Source organism: Gekko japonicus, unplaced genomic scaffold (assembly GCF_001447785.1).
Source record: "Gekko japonicus isolate JY-2015 unplaced genomic scaffold, Gekko_japonicus_V1.1 scaffold302, whole genome shotgun sequence".
Classification (NCBI taxonomy): domain Eukaryota; kingdom Metazoa; phylum Chordata; class Lepidosauria; order Squamata; family Gekkonidae; genus Gekko; species Gekko japonicus.
In genome coordinates this window covers 139,268-162,617 of record NW_015170283.1, presented here as the reverse complement: position 1 = coordinate 162,617, position 23,350 = coordinate 139,268, and the positions used below count along the sequence as shown (strand labels likewise).

Below are 23,350 nucleotides of genomic sequence, written 5' to 3'. Positions count from 1 at the left end.
GTATATTTCAGAATGCTTATGTCCTGGCTTATTCTGGTGTAGAACAGAACCACACAGGTTCTATCCAAAGTCTGATTGCCTATGGGGCATGCCTCTCTTCATAATGTATGGTACACAAGGAAAGAAACTCCACACCCTCTTGTTTTGCCTTTAGTAGGAGATCAGATATTCTGCTGCAGCTGAGGATCGACTAGTGGCAGCCACTGAATGGAATTCTAGCATCTAAACTAATGAAAGCAGTAAATATGCATCACACATTCCTAAAGTGGTGCAAACCCTTCTGGCTCTCTTCTGTCATCTCTGTTCCTCAGGCTGTAGGGTAATGTGCTTGTGTGTGTGCAGTAATCCTCGGACATAACTTAGGCACTCTACCCTCAGGAATCCATCACCTTTACTTTCTAGTTTTGAAAACTTTACAGTTATTTCACTGATATCAGAAATTTCACTGTTGCATTAAAGGAATTCCTATTTAAGTGAATTTGCAGCTGAAAATATAAGCTTTAAATGAATGTTTGCTATTCACGTGAACTGTTGGGGTTAGCTGTGTGTTGCAGCAACTACTCTTGCAAAGCCATGGTGTGGTTTTGATGGGGCTGCTGCATTTCTGGAGTCAGGAAACACAAATTCCCTGTTTTGATCCATTCAGAACCTGAGCATAGGGATAACCATTTAAACAGAATCATCCACACAGTCACAGACAGCATTTGAAGACACGTGGAGCTTGGAAGTATCCATCATGTTTAACTTATTTTGTTACAGGTGGCAGTGCTGGATCAGTGAATGCTAATTTTGCACACTTTGATAACTTCCCCAAATCCTCCAGTGCTGATTTTGGAGCCTTCAGTACTTCTCAGAGCAGCACAACTTCAGCCAGTAAAGCTCTAGTGAATAAATCGAATCTCCACTCAGCAGATAAATACGCAGCTCTTGCTAATTTAGATAATATCTTCAGCACAGGGCAAGGTACTAATTCTTATTCTTCAACCTGTTTTCTTATAGTAGTTATCATGACAGTAGTTTTATTCTGTGATGTTCTGTGGAAACAAATGAAGTTTTAATGCTTCACACTGTTTAACCTACATTGACCTACACAAGTAGCAAGCTGATTGCATATTGGAGGCACGGCAGCCATGCTGGCACAGTGGATCCATAAAAAGGAAGGTAGTACAATACAATTATTGTTCCCTGCTGTATTCAGCTTTTTCTACCATACTACAATCCAGAGTACATGAGATCTTATCAGTTATTGCATGGTCATATCGTGACCATGATATGACCATTTGTGTATATTGTTGTTATGATAATTTGTTTTTACTAAGTAATTGTTACTGTTTTAAACTTGTTGTTACCCACCCTGAACCTTGTGGTGCAGGGGAGGGTGGGCTAAAAGTCTAATAAAATAAATTATACACACACGATATGACCGCATGTGTATAAAAAAAGGTAGACTCAGTTGATCTGGGGTAAAGCTTTTAAGAGAAAAGTTTTCTGTTTTCGCTATGAGTAGTGCCATCAGAGGCTTATCGGTTTAATAGTGATCCTTTAAATCTGAATTCTTTAGGCTTGTAAGTGCTGTAGACGTTTATCCATTTTTGTATGCCGTTCAATGTTTTTATGATCCACAGTAGTTCTGAAAATTCTGAGACAGCTATTAAAAGTTACTCTTCTTGCTTATGCTGGTGTGGGCAATGGTGAAGGCATTCTCTTGTTCAGAAAGACAGAGCAGTCCAAAAACCTAGTATTTTACAAGGCATCAAGCCAGACACTTTTAAAAGATAGAAGACAGTAGTAATTCACTCCTCACAAAAGTTACATGTCAACTCTTCATGCAGAGATGCTGAACACCAAAGGTGTTAACACTTGCAATTGCATGGCTGTGGCTGGCTTTGTAGAATGTTTCAAATTACATTATTCAATTGCTACTTATGCTGAATATTCTCAGACTGAGTGACAGGGAACATGAGCTATGAATAGAATTGAACTGTACGGCAGCTAAGCAAATTTGGAAGTTATATTCCCTTGTAAGATCTAATGAGTTTCAGATCGTACAGATCTCTCCCAAGTCTTCTGTGAATGGCACAAGTATGCAGAAGAGGTTTTATAACCTTCCCTCGGCAGTTCCCTGCACCTCCTGAAAAGACACTCTTGAGCTTCAGGGTTCCCTCCTGTATGCTGCGCAACACTGAGAGGGGAGAAGGGGCCTCCAGCAAGAAGGCAGAATTACAAAAATTGCCCACCCCCTTCACAGTTTTTTGCTCCATTTGTACAAGTGTGGGGGTTTCCCTGCTGTTTTCCTTGGTCTTGCTGCAAGATATGCAGGATGAAGTTTAATTAAACAAAACTATGACATACAAATTTGTGTTCTTATTTGCATATATACTAAGGGTTGGATCCTAAAAAGCACAAGGAGAAGGTGGCTCTTTGCCACCCCACTCTTCTCCTAACAGCCAAAAGACCTCCAGACAGGTGTAGTTGGGATGTGCAGGAGCCTTTATGCTCATAGTTTGTAAGAGGCGGCTCTTAGTGGGCTGCAACAATTGTACCTCTTTGCAACTTGCATTCACCATGTAATGTCATGGTAACTAAGAGAAATTTGGAAATTGTTTTCTTCAAGGAAGCTACATATTAACATTGGGGCCATTAAAAGAAGGAACTTGGGTTCCAATCTGTTGCGAACATGCAGTAATGTTTGTTCCGTAACATGTTATTAAGGGCTAATTTACCACATAAGCAGTGTTCCCTCTAAGCTGTGGAGTCTTGTGAGCAAATATCCTGCTTTGTGAGCTACTGGCATTAAAGTTGTGAGCAAGCGATTTGGCTACTGCACAGATTAGTTTTTTCAGGAGCCCTCCTTCCTGAGCTAAGACAAAAATGTTTGAGCTGGAGGCTAAAAAAACTGTGAGCTAGCGCACACTAACTCAGCTTAGAGGGAACACTGCACATAAGTACTGCTTCAGATAGCCCATGTAGTGACAGTTGCCATGTGACAGGTATGCAGCAGCTTATCCTTTAGGTCAGACAATTTTCTTCACCTTGTCCCATAGTTTTGACCTTTTGTGGTAGTATGGGAGATATTACTGTAGCTGGTATACACACAAATTTAAACAAATAAACCACATGGAATCCTTAATGATCTGTTCTAAATTACTGTAAGTTTAAAGTTTTCACCCTGTGTTTTAGTATGTGTCTATCCTGGGCTCTGTTTAAGTTTTTAAAATCTAAGTTTACTTGTGTGGCCTTGAAGGCAAAGGAGTAAGGACTCATAAATTCATACTTTGGGATGGGGTGGAGTTAATTTGATTCAGTATATTGAGCTAAACCTCCCTTCTCTCTGTATCTGAAAGAAATCTGGTTACTGAAAACCTGGCCTTATAAAGGGGGGGGGGGGCGTATGAAAGAAGTGTGCTTGCAATTCTTTAACAATAGGTAAGCCATTTAAAATGTTGCCTCCGTTATCATCTCACTGTGTATCTAAGAAATAATCTTTTCTGGAAATTCTTAATTTGATTGTGTATTATGTTCTTTTTTTAGGTGGTAGCGAGCAAGGAAGTGGATTTGGTGCTGTCAATACAGCACCAGCAGGTCCTGCTGTGTCAGCCCCAAGTCAGCCAAGTGCATCTTCAGACAAGTATGCAGCTCTAGCAGAATTAGACAGTGTGTTCAGCTCCACAGCAACCTCTAGTAATGCATATACTTCCACCAGTAATGTTAGCAGGTACTCTTTCTTGCTAGAAGTTCATGTAAACCAGTTGTGTTTACAAACAGCAAAAATTAAACCAGACACTAGAAGAAACGCAAACATTATCTCTAAAATCGGCAGTTTAAAACATGTAGGCTCAGTTATGCAGTGAAGTGGGTCGGGGGTACATGACTTACTGAAACAAAAGGCTCAAAATTGGCTCTAAAAATTGCCAACTAGATGTTAGTAGAATAATGCTATAACATAGACTGAATACCTTTAAATACCTTCATTGTCTACTTTGTCAGTGATACAATATTTGTACAAAGACTTTGGTTTTGATGTTGTAACTGGCTTAAATCTTTTGATAAGAGGTTTGCAATGTGTGGTGCCAGTTATTTGAAATTAATTTGTTATTTGTAATTAATGTTGTAAGAAGTGTCTGCACGTGTAAATTTATGCTTGACGGCTTATCTAAGTCATTTTTTTCCTGTGTGTCTTATTGCTTTGCATGGTTTTTGTTACTGGCAGACAAAAATTTTGCTTACTAGTTAGCTTTTGACTTGTGTAGTAGAAATAGTTGCGGCTAAATGGCACCAATCTTTTTTTATATATGTGATAATCAGCTGTCTGTGTTTTAGCATAAAAAAGGAAATGTAAACATCTAACTGCTTAATAATTGACTCTGAGGTTCTTGAATGTTTAATTTTCAGCAATGCTTTTGGAACAGTATCAGTGGGTTCTAATACACAGACACAGCCTACGTCCTCAAGTGTGCCTGCTCCATTTGGAGGTATTGTAAAACATTATGTTTTTGTTTTTATTTATTTAAAAAGAGCAGTTTTAAGGTCTGAGGTTGGAGGCTTGTATCGGTAGGTCATAACTATCTTTGAAGGCAGTGTTATTTGCTCTTTAGTTTACCAGAGTAGATTCCTCTTTATTCCAGTATAAAAATGATAAAAATATATCTTACAGTTTTCATACTTTACTCTCTTAGTAGGCAGTTTAAGGAATGTATACATTTTTGATCTCACCAATTCTTTATTTTTCAGCCACACCTTCTACAAATCCATTTGTGGCTGCCTCTGTAGCACCTTCAACGAACCCATTCCAAACCAGTAACAGAACAGCAACAGGTTAGAAAAAGAAAACTTGCTGAGAGAATGTTGGATAGAAATTGATGTGTTCATCTTTAATTCAGTATCTTCAGAATCTGAAAGAAAACTAACATGCTAAATGCTTATGCCCTCATGAAACCAAATGCTTAATTTTGCTGTGGTCATACTAATAAAATCTAAATGCATTTAGGCTTAGTCTTTCTTGTTGCTCTTACAAGCACTAACTGATTATCGTACTGCTATTTTTAGGAATCTAAATAGTTTAATTTTTTTTAGCAAATAAAAATGAAGAGTAAAACCTCATAGCCTTCTCATGCAAATATGATGTGTGTATTAGAAGAATAATGCTTTTGACCTTGTTAAACAATATCCATTTCTGACCAATTCTGCAAAATGCTTCCAAATAGATCTTGGATTTGGAAATATTCTGAAATTCTAAAACAAAGCATTCAAATGTTGTATTTTAGAAAGCATTTAAATATCATTTAAATCACTTTTACAAGAGATTGTTCACCATTTGATACTGTCTGGTCTCTTTGACTTCCCCATAAGGCCTCTCAGGAGCAATGCATTCTCACATATTTCCTCAGGCTCACTTTGGTAGGTAGCCACACTTTATATAAGCTTCATGTGGCTAACTGTTTGCTTGTGGAAGCTTATTGCCGGTGACTGGTTTCTTTGCATGTACAACTTTTTCAACCCTCCTTCCATATTTTAAAATGAAGTGGGCATGGATGGTGATGCGCCTAAAAATATGCAATGACATTACCTGGTGTACATTGAGATTTGTGCTGCAGTCCTAAACATATGTACTTAGAAATTACATGGACTTAATCTCAGTTGGAATTGCTGCTAAGTGAGAGTGCTTAGGACTGCAAGCTAAGACTTATGTCTACCTCCATGGTCACATTAACAGATGCTTTAAAAATTAACTGGGTTTCAAAGCTTGTATTCACAGCAGCTTAAGTGAAACACATAATTATACCAAACCATTGCATATTGTCACAATGTGTTTGGATTTGTTGTTTTGGCAAGCTTCACTGTTGTTTCCTTTCCGCCAATAATAGCTTGTGAAAGTTCTGTCAGTGCATTTATATGTAACTTGCCTATCTTTGTGTGTGCTCCTTCCATAAATACTTATCAGCTCTTATGCCATCTCTTTCCTGGCTAGCCATGATAATTGATGGATGAATGCTGTGATATGGAATTCAATTACACCTGTCACTAAATAGTGACTGGCCAGAATCCACCAATCTAGTTAATGAGACAAATATTTAATGTTCATAAAATGTTTTTGTGAACAGCATTGCCCAGTACCGCATGATAAGCTGATGACACTGAGCTGAGTGTCAATGCAGTGATTGATCCAGCATGTGGGTCAGCTTCCAGAGTGTTAAAAAAATCCATTGGTTAGCCAGACAGACCCTTCCCCTGGAAACAGGTTTGGTGGAGGGGAGTCAGAGGATATAGCACATTGTTTCTGAAAGAGCTGTTGAACTACTGAGTAGACTAGTTCTGTGACATTCATGAAAATGAATTTTAGATTACTTTCCTGCAGAGAAGTAGGTGTAGTTGCAGTTGCTTGTGATATCTAACTTTCATATTCTCTTTGGAAAAAGAAACATTTGTGAATATCTAGAAAGCGACTGACAGAAGGATCAAAAAGATCATGAGCAAACCAAGCATGCTTTGGCCACAATAATAATTATCGTATGGCAGTGTGTGTAGTATAGCCAGGAGATTCTAAGATTGTCTGATAGTCAGAAGTTCTAGCTCTTTAGTCTTTTGAACCACTAGGTGGCAAGCTAGACTTATTTCTAAGGCAAGAGATGTTTCAGAGGTGGTTTTCTATTGCCTGCATCTGTGTCACGACCCTGGTATTCCTTGGAGGTCGCCTTTCCAAATACTAGCCAAGGCCAACTGTGCTTAGCTTTCAAGATCTTAGGAGATCAGGCTAGCCTGGGCTATCCAGGTCATGGCACTTTGGCTGCGTTCCTAGGAAAACCAAGAAGCTGATTGGGTTTTTAGGTTGGCTATGTGACTGGCTGCTTTGTAGAAGAAATGCTTACTGAGGCTTCATAATAATAGTAAAGTGTACTTCAAAAGTAATAATGCGACATTTCTCTTACCAGCAACAACATTTGGCACCGCATCCATGAGCATGCCTGCAGGATTTGGAACACCTGCCTCATTCAGTCTTCCAACTAGCTTTAGTGGTAACTTCCAACAACCTGCATTCCCAGCCCAGGCAGCCTTTCCTCAGGCTGCTTTCACACAGCAACCTAATGGTAAATGCTTTCTTCTTATGTGTTGTTTCAACAGGTGGAAAAAATAGCAGTAAGCTGAGAACACCTTGATAGTTGAGGCTGTTTATCTCTGGAAACAGCCTTGCTTGCCTTCTGCTCCCATCTCCTGGGGACCCTGTCACCAGCTGGCTAGCTGAATGTAATGTTGTAGTACTGGGATCTCTCTGGAAGAATGGGAGGGGGCAATTTGACATATTTTACATTCTTAGGTTACTTGTTCCAGGAATGATGATGATAGCTATTATCTTTGGCCCTAGTAAAATTTGGTAATCCTAGCTAGAATGGCACTAGCAATCATAAAACATTACATTGAATAATGTTCATGATCTTTAACCTTAAAAGATGTACTATATTACAATTAAATAATTTTGTTTCTGTACATGAGGCTTACTCAAGAGTTTATTATGTTCTGGTGTGTTTCATAGGTGTTATTAGTTAGTTTTTGTAGGTTTTAAACTCATATATGCTCACAGATTGAAAGGGGGGAGCAAGGGAGTGCTGGGGCTGCTGGCCTAAAAAATTCAGAGGTCACTTGAAGTTAAAATCTGTGTGGTTTTGTTTAATCTGAAATGACAAATCAAGTCAACAAGAGAATCAAGGCCCATTGTCTATCCATTTTTACCATGCCCTTCTTCTAAAAACTACTACATGGTTGTATACACAACTCTCTCCTTAGAGGTTTAACTCCAGGCAACTGAGAGTAGATACCTAGTATTGTGCTTTTAAGGACTTAACTACTAATCTGAAGTTAACTTCTGATATGTTATTACAAAGGTGGAGGATTTGCTGTATTCGGACAGGCGAAACCAGTAGCAACCCCATTTGGGCAAGTCACAGCTGTTGGAGTATCTAGTAATCCTTTTATGGTAAGTCAATCTTAATGATTGATAATTTGTTTCAAATTGTTGTGGGGAAGAGGTATAATGTTATAATGTAGATGGATTCATAAGGGTGATCACTGAATGGCAGGGAATATATTTGAACCTTACTTTTGAAGTTTCCTTTGTATTTGGAGCCATAGTTTATCCCAAAGAGACTTTTTAAAAGCAGTTTTTCTGTCACTCATGTCATTTTGTATCCCATATACTTTAAGGAGGGAATTGTTCTGTATTAGCACTGCCTCTATGTGTGTTTATCTTCACAGTGTCACTAAAAGGGCATTGTGGTCAGACCTCAATTAAAGTGAATGATGAAAATTAATGCTGCCAGTCCATGGTGGAATGTGTGTATAAATGAATTTAAACACTATGAAGATTTAAAAGTAACCCTTGTTGATGCAGCATAATTTAAGGTGATGTGAACAAAAATCCCAGTACTGAAAGGTACTGGGGGGGGGGGGGGCGGCAGGTACAGAGTAGGAAGCTATGCATAGAAATTAACAGTGGAGTCTCTAGATGTTGAATATCCTTGTTCTTTAAAGAATCCCTAACTTTTCCAAATTACAATAGACTACTGGACCCTAATACCACAGTACAAAAGTGCTTTTTCCAAGCACAGCATGACTAAAAACATCTGTAATAAGATACAGATTTTTCCTGTTTTTGCAAAAGTAATATTCTGGCATGATTTTATCACATCGCACTTTGGACTCTGTCCAGATATTAAGCTTTGGTTTATGGCTTTGTGTAATAGCTTTTGTATGTGACCTTTATCCCTTTTGTTTCTCCAGGCAGGTGCACCAGCAGGACAATTTCCAACAGGAAGCTCATCGACCAATCCTTTCTTATAGCCTTATAGACACTTTACCTAAAAGAACTCTTATGTGAACACATAACATCTCTGCGCCTCTTGCACTGTTGTCTTGTTTCACTGATTTAGCTTTAAACACAAGAGAAATCTTTAAAAGTAAAAAGCCTGCATTGTGTGTTACAACCAAGAAACACCAGGTAATGTGCAAAACAGAGGGCTGTGATAACATCCGTTATCTGTATGTTGGCAGGAGAATGTTAATGGTATCATGTATATTAAAATTGGCTAATAAGTTATTGCAGATACCACGTTCATTATGCTGCAGTACTGTACATATTTTTCTTAGGAATTAGTTATTTGTGCATATCAGTATTTGTAACTTTTAACACATTGTTATGTGAAAAATGTTACTGGGGAAAAGATCAGCCACTTTACGGTGCTGTGGTATCTCTTGGAATGAATTACCTACATCATTTTAACCATTGCTATTGGGAGTTATGAGTTCAAAATTGGAGGTTTTATTCATTTCTCAAAGTGTTTTTCCTTTCCTAAAGAGCTCTTCTATTTATACATGCCTAAATTCTCTATAATGTAGAGGGATACCTGTCTGCATAACAATAAATCTGATCATGTTTTGCTACAGTTTGCAGGTGGAAAAAAATAAATATTAGAAAAGTATGTTTGTCTTTGACCATTTGCGTTAACCTATTCTGTTTAATCTTCCAGAGCACTCCCAGAATCAAGGTTAATATTTTTGCTTGCTCAAATGACCACTCCCACTAGATCTTGTAAACTGTGTACCAGGAACGACTCCTACTGAACAGTCAGTTTTCAAAATACTGCTGAAGGCTGGGACGGACAATCTAAGCTGTAAAACTATTTGATTTAGCATGTACAGTATAGTTGGTCAGGCATTTAGTTTATAAAGCACAGTTGAGCTGAGGACCGGGACTGAAATTTACCAGCACATTTCACATTAATGCAAAATGGAGCCGGAGTGGAAAAAGCCTGAACATCATGCGCTTGTATCCTCTATTTAGAGCTGTAAGGAAAATGTTAAACATCAGAAGTTCCTTTTTTCTACTTGCCCATAAGTATGGCTATATACATATAGCATTAAAAAAATGTTCTTGAAAAATCTAGTCTAAAACAGTCACACTGTCATGTGTCTTGGTCCCTTTCCTGTCACAATTATTTTGAAGTATAAATCGCAGGATGAGGGCATTTAAGGGATGAGGGCAAGTGCTGTATCCTGCTGCTGTTTAGGGATGTACTGAAAATAATTTGTGGCTTTATTGTATTTGTTTACTTCATTTATACCCCCACCTTTCCCCCCAATGGGGACCCAAGGTGGCTTACATAATTCTCCTCTTTTCCATTTTATCTTCACAACAAGAGCTCTCTGTGAGGTGTTAGGCTGAGAGTATGTGCCTGGCCCAAGGTCGCCCAGCAAGCTTCCACAGCAGAGGGGGATGGGTTCCAACTTGATTCTCCCAGTTACTAGTTGGACACTCTAACCACTACATCACACTGACTTCTTGAATCATACAGAAAAGAAAGGAATTGTTTGTTCAGTGCACCCTGTGAAATATTTGGTAGGCTGCCTCATTAAAGGGCAGAGACTTTGCTGAACCTGTTGTGTTCAGTACATGAAAAGGAATTCAAGAACCAGCACAAATAAAAACAATTTATTTTCTATTTGAACGAATTTAACTCTGGATAGGTAATTGTAATGCAGTGGTTAGAATCTTGAATTAGGATCTGGGAGATGCAGGTTCTAATCCCCACTCTTCCTTGGAAGCTTAGTGGGTGACCTAGGGCCAGTCACATGCTCTTGCCCTAACCTACTACCCCAGAATAGAACAAAGTGAGCCGCTTTAGGTCCCCATAGGTGGGACCTAAATGAAGTAAATAAATAAGCTGTCATTTTTTTTTGTCTGATCAAACCTGGCGGGAGGAGTGATAAGATGGTTTATTTAAGATGTGTTTCTTCCCAAACAAACAAAAAAATTCTGAGTGATTAGCTCAATGAAGGCAATGCATAATTTTGGGCTTGCCTAACAGGATGAAGGAAAACCAGTGCACAGTACCCTGTTATCTTTGCTGCCTTAACACTGAACCCTTTTCTGAAGGTGAGATTTTATTAAGAAAAATGGTCTTATTTTTGAAGCTTAGGCCAAGTTTCCTCTATGCTGTTTGCAGTAAGTTTACAGAAGCTTCCAAAAGGGTATTGCAGTTTTTTTTTTACTTTCACTTACCTGTACTAAAACCTGGGGTATGAATTACGGAAATTGAGAGTTAAAACTTCCAGATGCCCAAATAAACAGGCTTTTGTTTGTTAAAATGGGCCAGTGTGGTATAATCATCTAAGAAATCTGAAAGATTACAGGCACAGAACCCCTCTTAGCCTAACCTGCCCCATAAGATTGTGTAAAAGCAGGAGGAGAGGCCCTGAGCACACACACTTCCTCAGATACACTTTGTTGGTCTTAAAGGTGCCCCTGGACTCAAACTTTGATCTTCGACATGGTCTCTGTGCTTCACACCCATGGGATACAGTGCGCCTGCGCTGGATCGATAGGTATTGTAGCAAGCTCTTAACGGATTATCGCCCAGACCTCAGGCATGCGCAGGAACCCCACCACGCATGCCCAGAAAGGTGGGCGCGGACATCCCACCAGTTCCTTTCTTTCCGCCGTGCTGGAAGCACCTTCCTTTCGTCAGTCAGATTGGTAGTTATTTTTTCCTCAGAGGCTCTTTGGATTTCTCTTCAGTTTTTCTCTTATTTCCACTTTTAGTTTGAGGGGGAAGTTCTTTGTTTTACCTCAGTTGGGCCTTTGGCCCCCTCAACTCGAATTCTTCTCCATCTCATTTATTTTATGGAGAAGAAGTGGGGCTTTTTCAAATGTTGTAAGGGGTGCGGCAGTAAATTCGCTCCGCCTGATGGCCATACCCTTTGCATTTTTTGTCTTGGCGAGACGCACCGACCAGAGTCCTGTCGACACTGTGCCAAGTTTTCAAATCAAACCAGGAAAAACCGAGCGGCGTGTTTCCGGGTGGCGTTACTGGATCAGCGCTAAATCCCGCTTCCGTCATGGATCCAGAAGTACCGGTAAGACCATCGACATCGACGGCTCCGGTATCAAAGTCCTTGTCCGACATCGTCCAGTCAACATCGAAGCTCCTGGCACCGACGGCGCAGTCTTCGGCGTCCACTCCCATGAAAAAGAAGGAGAAATTGGGTAAAGAGCGCAAGTCTGCCAAAAAGGGTTCCTCTAAGGCCCTAAAGGCGGCAAAGTCTGGAAAAGTCGCGGGTCCTGCACCAGGTAATGCCCCTAAGGTGCCCCCCGCTCCAACGATAGTATCGACATCCGACATCGGAGGCTCCAGTCACTCCACCGATACTGACCATCCAGCTGATGGACTCTCCAATACACCAGCTAGACCACGAAACGGTGGTCGACATGCGTCCTTTCTCCGACATCGATAATGTCGAGATCCTCAGTCGTCCCCTGGGCACGGATTGCTCTCCCTCTGCTCAGTCATCGACATCGACGGTCTCAGACTTCCATGCCGATATCGACCCAGATCGGCATCGACAGATCCCTAAAAGCACTCAACGTCATCCTCCCTGTCTGTTTGCTGAGGATCAGCCTTTCGATATTGATGATTGGGCTAATAGGGGCCACTCACGGAGACGAGATGCTACACTGACTCCCAGACGCTCCCGCTCCAGGAGTAGATCCCCATGAGTCTTCCTGCCCCCACCACCTGCTCTCTCCTGGGATCACCGCCAACTACGTTACCTCAATGGGGCTTATCCACCCGCATCCATCCCTTGATTGACTCCAGCAGGTTACTCTGATTGGGATCATTACTCTGACCACAGGTCACGGTCACCCCATAGATCGAGGCCCTCAGCATCTCTTTCCCGTCCTCCGGATCATCCATCTGATGACCCTCCTCGACATCGACTGGATCAATATCGTCCTCCCAGTCCCCCTATCCCACCATCAACATATCCAACCAGTCAGATCAAAACCACTCTGGTACAATTACCAGAGCCCGATTCCTCTGACTCTGTGGATGAGGATTCTGATACGGGTGCTTCAGATGTACACAGCTCCCCTGACCAGCCTTCTCCAAACCAGGCAGTAGCCGATGACTAACCTATATCTCCATCTGACAATTTAACTTCCTACGGAGACCTCGTGAAAAGTTCAGTCGTACAACCACAACCACAGGTTACAGATGCCGTTTTTGATGTGGTACAACTAGATAACATCGATGGCTATAGCACTACCCATGTCCACGGTCCTGTTACAGGCAGCTAAAGCTCCATGGGATAAACCGTCATCAGCTCCAGTGTCCACACGTCACTTGGACCATATGTATAGAGTCCAAGAAACGAGCAGAATTCTTATTTGCCCATCCTCAACCAAACTCAATGGTAGTTACTTCCTCATCCAAGTCAAAGAGAACCCATTCTGCTCCTTCAGACAGGGAGAGCAGAAAGCTAGATGCATTCGGACGACGTTTCTACTCTACTGGAGCACTATGGGTGAAGACCACCAACTACTTAGCGTGTATGAGTAGATACCAATACACTTTGTGGCTCTCCGAATTCTGGCAAACCTTCAAGAAGGTAAGCATCAGGCAGCCTGCATCATCCAAAAGGAGGGCATGGTGCTGGCAAAACAACAAATTAATACCTCTAAACATGCCCTAGACACCTGCTCAAGGACAATGGCTTCAGCCATAGCTCTCCGAAGACATTTCTGGCTACGTAACACCAATCTACAGCCAGATACTAGGTCATACGTAGAGGACCTCTTATTCAATGGCCTTGGTCTGTTTAATAGTACCACAGACAACATATTACACGATATGGATAAAAGCATAAAAGCTTCTCGTGCTCTGGGCGTTTCTTCATCCACGAGGCAGCAATACCGGTCTTGTCCCTGGTCTAGACCCTGGCAAAAACGTACCCCAAACAGTCAGTCTCCTGACCGGCAATGGAGGCCACGTACATCCTCTGGAGGCCAGAAGCCCACTTTTCAGAAACCTAGATTTGGATTGGGACAACAATCCTGCAACAGTAAGCAGGCAAAGTCCACCAAGCAGGGTTTTTGACTTCCATGTCTTCCAGTCACATCCAAGTCATCTAACCCCCTTCCTCTAAATTTGGCGCCTCATCACCACAGACGAATGGGGGCTGTCCATCTTGACCCAGGGTTACCGCATAGAATTCATTCAGAACCCCATTACTCTTGTCTTTGTCTCCACACCCCCTTCCCCAGCCCTTATGGAAGAAGTGTACATCCTTCTGCACAAGGGAGTCATCGAGCCAGTGCCACTACATCTACAGAGCAGGGGATTCTATTCCCGCTATTTCACCGTTCCAAAGCGGGATGGAGGCGTTCGACCAATCTTAGATCTACGGGTGCTAAACTGCTTTGTGAGCTACCACCGCTTCCGCATGGTGTCCTTGCAGCAGATTCTGCCACTTCTCCAGAAGAACGTCTGGATGGCCACCCTCAATCTCCAAGACTTGTTCTTCCACCTCACCATCCACCCGTCCCACCACCAATACCTACGCTTCGCAATTGGTCAACATCACTACCAATATGCAGCTCTGCCATTCGGCCTTTCGAGTGCACCAAGAGTCTTCACAAAGACAATGATGGTGGTCGCGGCCTTCCTTCGTCTCAAGGGTATCTCCATCTACCCATACATCGACGATTGGCTCTTGGTTGCAACTTCCAGGGACGCCCTAGTCTCAAACATCAACGAGACACTAACCCTCCTGGGAAATTTGGGTCTACAAGTAAATCTGGAGAAGTCTCAACTTCAACTGGTCCAGAAAATACACTACACTACACTACTGGACTCCACAAATTGCACAGCCTACCTGCCACAAAACAGAGCCGCCAACATCGTCAATCTAGCCACTGTCATGTGTACTCGGCCTTCAGTGACAGCCTTCCAAATTCAAAGGCTACTCGGCCTCATGGCCGCTACTACATCAGTCCTAGTTTTTGCCAAGTTGAGAATGTGCCACCTGCAACTCTGGTTTTTCCACAATTTCAATCCAGAGCGAGACACACACTCAACCCACCTATTCCCACCTGTCAAAGTACGGGACTCTTTACTTTGGTGGACCGCCCCTTCCAACCTTTTCCAGGGAGCACCCTTCCATCCTCCATCACCCCAAATTACCCTAACTACAGATGCCTCTCTCTCAGGCTGGGGCACCCACATGATGGGACTTTGTGTCGGAGGCAGATGGGACACACAGAAACAGAACTTTCTGGAACTGCTTGCGATATGGTTCGCTATCACCAGTGTCCTGCCCGTGATCAAGGGGAAGTGTGTCACGGTCCTCACGGACAATACTACTGCCCTCAGCTATGTAAACAAGCAAAGGGGGCCTTTGCAACAACGCCTCTGCAACCTCGCCCTTTGGTTATGGGACTCCTGCATCGCCCACAACATCTTCCTAGTCGCTACGCACATCCCGGGCACATGAATGTGCAGGCAGACCACCTGAGTCGGGCAGGACTCAGTCTGCACGAGTGGGAAATGAATCCGACTTACCTTCTCCCACTCTTCCGCAAGTGGGGGTTCCCCCAGATAGATGTTTTCGCCACCAGGACAAACAAAAAGTGTCCTCTGTTCTACAGCTGAGGTGGCAGGGACCCATAGTCTTTAGGGGATGGTCTCCTCTACCCGTGGTCCAGAGAATTTCTCTTCCTCTTCCTTCCACTGCCTCCACTGGTCCGCAAAATCATCAGCAACAGAGCAGACTGCATCCTCATAACCCCGTGGTGGCTGAGGCAACCATGGTTCTCAGCCATCCTCGATCTGTCAGCGGGGGTCTACCACCCGTTTCCTCCAGCACAAGACCTTCTGTTCCTAACCAAGTCCCTTCTCCTATACCACGATGTGCCATGAATGAAGACAGCCTGGAGAGTAGCGCCAACAGCTTTTCCTCCCGCATAGCAAATGTTTTGCTAAACTCCAGAAAGTCCACTACATGAAAATCTTATCATTACAAGTCGCTACGGTTTTGCTCCTCCTTGGGTGAGGATGCCCCTCGAGCCACCTCCGAAGATCTCGAGAAGGTTTTCAAATTCCTCCTGTATCTCACTGACTCGGGACTGTCACATTCTTCGTTAAATGTTTATTTGGCCACACTTTCGGCATACCGTGTTCAAGTTGAAGGATGCACACTGTTCTCACATTTTTTGAAGGGACTGTTACACCTTTACCTTCCCATCAAAAGTCCTGTCGTCCCCTGGGACCTTCCCCTGGTTCTTCACCAACGCACCAGGAAACCCTTTGAGCTGCTAGCAACTTGCGACATGAAATTCCTGTCCTGGAAAACAGCCTTTCTGGTGGCTGTCACTTCAGCAAGGCGAATTGGAGAAATACTGGCTTTCAGACATGACACTCCTTACTTGTCATTTTTGCCAGACGGCATCCGCCTCGTACCTGACATCTCGTTCCTGCCAAAGGTAGTGTCAGAATTTCACCTACAAGCAGAGGTCTTCCTCCCGGATTTCTTCCCTGCTCCGACATCCCCAGAGCAGAGGCTGTTACACATGTTGGATACTAAGTGTGTGCTTCTGTTCTACCTAAACAAAACCCGTCCAACGAGACGTGACTGTCAACTGTTTGTCTCCTATGCACCAGCAAGGCTGGGAACTCGCATCACGGCTCAGCGTATGTCAAGGTGGATTATAGGTCTCATCTGCTTCTGCTATCTTATCACTAAGCACCCATTGTCTGGCCCTATCAGGGCTCATTCAACCCGAGCTGTTGCAGCCTCAACTGCCTTACTCCAGGGACCTTAATGGTCATTTGTAGAGCTGCTACGTGAGCTACGCCTAATACGTTCATAAGGCACTACACCCTAGATGTCTGAAAGAACTCTCGTACCAACATGGGATGTCACATCTTATCTTCGGCTTCGCAGTAATGACCTGCCCGCACCTCCTCCAGGTAGGCCACTGTTCGCTAATCTCCCATGGGTGTGAAGCACAGAGACCACGTCGAAGATAAACAGGTTGCTTACCTGTAACTGGTGATCTTCGAGTGGTCATCTGTGCATTCACACCACCCGCCCTCCTTCCCTGCTGCTGTCAGCTTCTACATTTTTCATAGGGGTTGATTCTTGGCGGTTTGAAGGAACTGGCGGGATGTCCACACCCACCACTCTGGGCATGCGTGGTGGGGTTCCTGCGCATGCCTGAGGTCTGGGTGCGAAAATCCGTTAAGAGCTTGCTACAATACCGATCGATCCAGCACAGGCGCACTGTATCCCATGGGTGTGAATGCACAGATGAGCACTCGAAGATCACCAGTTACAGGTAAGCAACCCTTTTTTCTACTGCTTCAGATCAACACGGCTACCTGCCTGAATCTGAACTCCTTTTATGGAAGGGTTGGTATTTAAAGAATGGGTACTTTTCTCCCCCCCCCCCCATGTGAACGTATAGAATTGCAATCAAATTCTTCATATAGAATTCTGGATGCTGGCCTCAGTGAAATGCAAAGTACTCTGATGTTGGGAAGCTTTTGTGTGTTCCTCTGTGGTATTGCCCCTGCTGTTCATGTGGTGTCTAGCCCTTCAGTACTCAGATCAATAATATCGAGCAAATGAGGAGCTAACCTTTACTGGATCAGCGAACATTCAAAATGCTAGATGTACAAGCCCAAATTACGCATCCCCAAGTTCAAAAGTTAATAACAAATACTTTTAAAGTGGTGACATAACAAAACTGCATGCTTTTTAAGCAAAGTGCACTGACAAAAATTCATTTGATAGTATATCACAGACGATCTCTGCTATGGTTCTATTCAGTCTTAGTGTGGAAAAATGGGAGTCAGTCCTCAGCAAGGGCACTAAAGGATTCTGCACCAGCAGAATGGGTTTCATTGAGGTGACTTTTTCCCTGCTTACATTCTGATGTGGATGTGCAAAAATACCTAGGAAATGTCTGTAGGCACACCTTTTTAATGTGGAAATAGTATTCTGAACAGCAAACTGTCCCTCTCAATTAATATGGCTTGGGAAGTACATTTGCTTGAAACCTCAGAAATCCCTGCCAAATAGGCTATAAACAACAATGGGCTAAATGTGCCAGCAACTGAATTTTGCTGTATTCGTTTTTAAATTATTTTAACACAATTTCTTATATTCGGAGCTCATATCTGACCATTTGTGTTTAAGAATGCAAATAATGAAATAGATTTCTTCTTAAAACTGCTGGAGCCTTGTGCAATTCCTTCCCAACTTTTCTTTCAGTCTGGGATGTGGCAAACCTTACTCAATCATGAAACTCACTGGGTGACCTGGGGCTCATCACTTTGTCTAGTCGAATGTACCTAAGAGGAGGAAGAGATGTTGGAGGAATTGTCATGGAACTCTTATTACACACCTTCATTATTAAAGATTAATTTTAGGAATAATTTTGCTGACAGAGCTTGGTTTTGGTAGTAATATATCTGATCATAGCATCATACAGGATTTTTTGCTTTGGATTTGACAGTAATTTAAACTAATGATACTAGTGATTGTTGTTCTTTTTAAATCCTAGTTAGCTTTGCTTGAGAGAGTTGTGAATCCTGCCTCCAGTTCAGAAGTTGTGGCTTTCACAGGACTTTGGGTTTTTTAAACCCTTAAAATCTATTCTCAGATTCAAACTTCCCTACTCCAGCAATTCTCCCTGTCTTTATTTGCTTCATACAAATGCAGTATTGGGTGTCCATTTTACTGGAGATGGGGAGCTGCTGGGTATCGTGATAACTGAAAGATATAGAGAAGTAGGTCAGGTTGCTAATTGAAAGGAGTAACCTAAGAAGAGATGAACCTCTTTCTAAGTAATTGAATCTCCCTTGAATAAGAATATAATAGGTTTTCTAACCCTAAACTAGGCAAGGGTTAGTATTCTGCAAATATGCTGGAAAAGACAGGGAGACCTTGGTGCTGCCCTGTTCCCCACAATAAATAAAATGGACTATAGGTGTATAAAGTACATCGGTTTTCATTTGTATCTGTTCCTATTATATAGAAACAAGTAAAGATTTTAAAATCACATTTAATTAAAAAGTTAATCTTTATTTTATTCAATTTATATCCCACCCTCCCTGCATAGCAGGCTGAGGGTAGGTTACATCAAATTTGGTACGAAATACAATATACAAAAATTAAAAGTTAAAACGTCAATAAAATACAACATCATTCATCCGATGCAAGTTATCGTTAAAATTAAGGCCTCACAGATGCCATCTCTGGTATGCAGTTCTGACCCACTAAGGGGAGGCCTAGTAGAGAGGGAGGGATGTCCACTGCCCTAGTTTGAAGCCTGGGGAAGAGCTCCATCTTGCAGGCCCTGCAGAACTGTAAAAGGTCCAGCAGGGCCCTGATCTCATATGGGAGCTCATTCCACCAAGTAGGAGCCAGGGCTGAAAAGGCCCTGGCCCTAGTTGAGGCGAGACAGACGTCCCTGGCTGTATAGGGCTTTAAAGGTAAGCACTGATACCTTGAAATGGATCCGATATTCAATAGGCAGCCAGTGCAGTTCGCGCAGCACCAGGCTAATGTGGGCCCGCACCGGCAGCGACATCAGTACCCATGCCACTGCATTCTGCACCAGCTGCAGTTAATGGAGCAGAATCAAGGGCAGCCCAACATAGAGATAATTAGAATAATCTAATCTGGAAGTGACCATTACGTGGGTCACTGTAGCCAAATCCTGGGGAGTGAGATATGGGGCCAACTGCCTGATCTGTCTCAGATGGAAAAAGGTAGACCTTGCAGTGGTGGCCACCTGGGCCTCCATAGTTAGTGAGGCATCCAGGAACACCCCCAGGCTCTTCACCTTTGGCACCGGCACCAATAGGGCCCCATCAGGTTGGAAGCCCGATTCCAGTCCCTTGCGAATCAGGTACAGGACCTCTGTCTTCGATGGATTCAGTTTCAGTCTGCTCTGTTGTAACCAACCAGCCATGGCTTGTAGCTTGTAATACCCTGTCCAGATTTTCTGGGGCAGAGTCCTGGTGGCCATCCATCAGTAGATAAAGCTGGGTGTTGTCCGCATATTGGTAACTAACCAGCCCACACCTCTGGATAATCTGGGCAAGGGGGTGCATGTAGATATTAAACAGCATTTCGGAGAGAATTGACCCTGTGGCACACCACATTCTAGCAAGTGTCACAGATAATTCCCCAAGTGCCACCCTCTGTCCTCGACCTTGGAGAAAGGAGGTCAGCCACTGCAAGGCAAGCCCACGTATCCCCACATCAGCGAGGCGGTAGGTTAACAGATCGTAGTCAACCATATCAAACATTGCTGACAGATCAAGAAGCATCAGCAGCACCAATCTGCCTAGATCCAGGCATCTCCGGAGGTCATCCACTAAGGTGACCAGCACCGTCTCCATCCCATGGGCAGGGCGAAAACCAAACTGGAAGGGATCCAGGATATTAGCATCCTCCAGGAAAACCTGGAGCTGTGTTGCCACCGCCTTCTCCACTACCTTACCCAGGAATGGTAGATTAGACACTGGGCAGTAGCTTGTAAGGACCATAGGGTCCAAAGAAGGTTTTTTGGGAGTGGGACTGGAACTTCCACTACTATCTCAAGAAAGGTTAATTGAATTATGTGTAGGTTATTTCCAAGCATAAGATGTGTTTTCTCCACCAGCAGTTTCCTATGACACCCCCCTCCCCAAAGTCAGGAACACATGCACACCCCCGCCCCAGACAAGCCATGTGGGTTGGGGAGCTGCAATAAGACAAATCTTGTAAATCTTGTAAATATGAAGTATGCTAGACAGCACAACTTGAACATGGTATGCTTGTTTACACAGCTTTGAGGTAAAATAGGGACTGGTTTACTACTCTATAGAATAAACTATTTTTTTGTCCCACAAGACAAATCTGTTAAATGGGATAATAATTTGGCTTGATTTTTTCCCCCCACAAGATAAATCTGTTAAATGGGATAATAATTTGGCTTGGTGATTTTTATGCAGCCTTGTATTGTTTTTTGTGCTTTAGTAATTTCAGGTAGAACCAAGACCCTCCTTCCTTTTGTTCAACTGCTCAGTCATCTGGACTCAATCACAATCTTGTGGCATAGCCATTGATGTTCTGATCTTCTGCTTCATTTGTCCGAGGATTTCCAGCAATGTTCGTTTGGCATTTGATTGAGATAATAGTATAAAGGCTTCTGATTAGAAAAATCCCAGCTATTGCAGCAAAATAGCTGCCATATATGAGGAACTGCAAGAAAATAAAGAGGAATAGGTAATGAAACATCTCTCTTCTCCAAAAAATGCATGTCTTCATTCCCAATGATAGTATCAACCATTTTGTCTATCAATGGCATACTTAACTATAAGCATTGCCTACAGAGTAGTATAATCCCCAGATCCTTGACTGTAGTGTAAACTCATGTGTGCATTATACTTTTCCCTTAGTCTGTATAACAAAGAACTTGTTCTGATACTGATTAGATGGATAATCACATATTATTTGCAGTTATGCAAAGTCAAGTAATTCAGATCTACTGTATTTTGATGGCTGAAACTGGGGTCCAAACTGGTCCACCATGGAATGAACAGATGTAAATAAGGTTCTGCATATGGTGTGTTTCATTAGCTACAATCTCTATAGTGAATTTATTCTATATTTGGATAATTACTATTAGCCAGGACTGTGTTTGTGTGCTGCGATTGTCTTAGACTGCTGAAAGGTACAAAATATGGTTCTGCATGCAAAGTCAAGTTTCCTAAACAGCTTGAAATACTGAGCTTTTTACAATCTGACCTCAAAGAAATCTGAATTTCAGCTAGGTATTAAACCAGCACAGAACATTCCAAGCATTACACAGGATGCTGTAACCAGTACCCACTCATCTTCTTCGTGGTCTCTGTGCATCACACCCATGGAATTATGCGCCTGCGCTGATCCGAATTGGTGGTATGCAAAGTTCACAAAGCGATCTTCGCGCCTCTCCTCCAGGCATGCTCGGGAACCCTACTGCGCATGCCCAAGGAGGAGGGGCACGGACAGCCCACCAGTTCCTTCTGACCGCTGTCATGTCAATAACCAGAGAGAAGTACTGAAGCGACAGCCGTGGGGAAGGATGGGCGGGTGGTGTGACTGCACAGATGACCACTCGAAGATCATCAGTTACAGGTAAGCAACCTGTTTATCTTCTTCGTGGTCTCTGTGCATCACACCCATGGGAGATTGAAAAGCAGTGGCTCACCTGGAGGTAGGAGCTGTCGCAATTCAATGCTCTGCCGACGAAAGGACTAGGCGACCCAGGTCCACTCTTTGGCATTCACGAACATCAACAGCGTAGTGCTTGATGAAGGTGTTCGGAGTAGACCGTGTCGCAGCCCCACAGATCGCCGACAGGGAAGCACCCTTCAAAAAGGCTGTGGACGCAGCCATGGATCTTGTAGAGTGTGCTCGCAAGGGCAATGGGCGCTTAGCCAACTGGTAGCATAGCTTAATAGTCTCGACAATCCATTTGGAGATCCTATGTCCCATGGGTGTGACTGCACAGATGACCACTCAAATCAGTTACAGGTAAGCAACCTGTGTTTTTTTTCCCCAGGCCTGTGAAGCAGCCCTTCCCTTTGTCTCCATCCCCCTTTCACTGTGTTTGGAAAGTAAGCTTTAGACAAGGAGAGGGATGGGGGCTTGTAAGGGGGAAAAGGAAACTGAATGTGTGCTAGGGGACTGTTACAGAAGCATCTGGAATAGACCAGTCCTTTCTCAAATTTCACAGATTTGGGGGGGGGGGTCAAACTTTCCCTGAGAACTACATGGAAAATATCATAAATTACATGCTCCTGAATCAAGATGTAAGGATGCCATTCATGTCTAGAAGGTTTGCAGATGGCAGATTTCTCCTGGCATTAGGAACCAGTGGAATCTGTTACCTTACCCAATCTACCCACCATCCTGCCCAATCCTCAGGACTGCTCTTAGGAGCTGAAAAATAGTTCATGTGCCAGGTTTCTGTAGCTTCAATATTAACCATTAAAATATGTAAACTAGTATCCTGTGTCACTAAAAAAAAAAAAAAGCATTCTCCTTCAGTGGGGAAAGTCATCCAAGATGGCTAGGTCATGTCTCCTTTTGCTCCAGGCAGGGCTCTGCAAATCTTTGTGCAACTGACCTGGAGCAGAGCAAGACCACCTCTCCAGTTTGGACAGCCCTACCGCTCCAAGAAGGATACCTTAGCCTAGGTTCTGCACCTCTTAAAAAAATCTTAGTAAATTAGTGGAGTTCAGAATAATCCGAAGCACAGAAGAAGAAGAAAGTCCCAAGAACACTCCCTCGGGGGGGCGGTCTAAGAAGAGGAAGGAGGCAGCGACAAAAGAAAAGCCCCTGCAACCTGGAGCTCCAGGCATGGAAGAGGAGCTGGAGAGGGACCCAGCACTGGCATCTGCTGAGGACAGGGCAGGATGATCTGAAGCTTCGGATCGTGCCCTTGCTACCACCGGACGCTGTACAAAGGAAAATCACAGCA

At 43.1% G+C, this 23,350-nt stretch overlaps 2 protein-coding genes across 12 annotated transcripts in view; one reads left to right on the top strand and one right to left on the bottom strand.

Moving 5' to 3' along the window:
* Positions 1 to 9,470, top strand: part of AGFG1 (ArfGAP with FG repeats 1) — a 49,872-nt gene extending 40,402 nt beyond the window's left edge. For 5 of the 10 annotated variants that reach the window (XM_015417842.1, XM_015417847.1, XM_015417841.1 and 2 more), the window contains 8 exons: positions 760 to 963; positions 3,532 to 3,715; positions 4,393 to 4,472; positions 4,732 to 4,815; positions 5,350 to 5,397; positions 6,930 to 7,085; positions 7,878 to 7,969; positions 8,773 to 9,470. In XM_015417842.1, the coding sequence (XP_015273328.1) occupies positions 760 to 963; positions 3,532 to 3,715; positions 4,393 to 4,472; positions 4,732 to 4,815; positions 5,350 to 5,397; positions 6,930 to 7,085; positions 7,878 to 7,969; positions 8,773 to 8,832 (908 nt within the window). In that variant the 3' untranslated portion in view covers positions 8,833 to 9,470. The remainder of the gene's footprint in view (positions 1 to 759; positions 964 to 3,531; positions 3,716 to 4,392; positions 4,473 to 4,731; positions 4,816 to 5,349; positions 5,398 to 6,929; positions 7,086 to 7,877; positions 7,970 to 8,772) is intronic. The other 5 variants (XM_015417845.1, XM_015417848.1, XM_015417843.1 and 2 more) reach the window with 3 other exon arrangements.
* Positions 9,471 to 20,364: 10,894 nt separating this feature from the next.
* The window catches only part of SLC19A3 (solute carrier family 19 (thiamine transporter), member 3), a 20,787-nt gene continuing 17,801 nt past the window's right edge, over positions 20,365 to 23,350 (bottom strand). For both annotated transcript variants that reach the window (XM_015417836.1, XM_015417835.1), the window contains exon 6: positions 20,365 to 21,084. In XM_015417836.1, the coding sequence (XP_015273322.1) occupies positions 20,923 to 21,084 (162 nt within the window). In that variant the 3' untranslated portion in view covers positions 20,365 to 20,922. The remainder of the gene's footprint in view (positions 21,085 to 23,350) is intronic.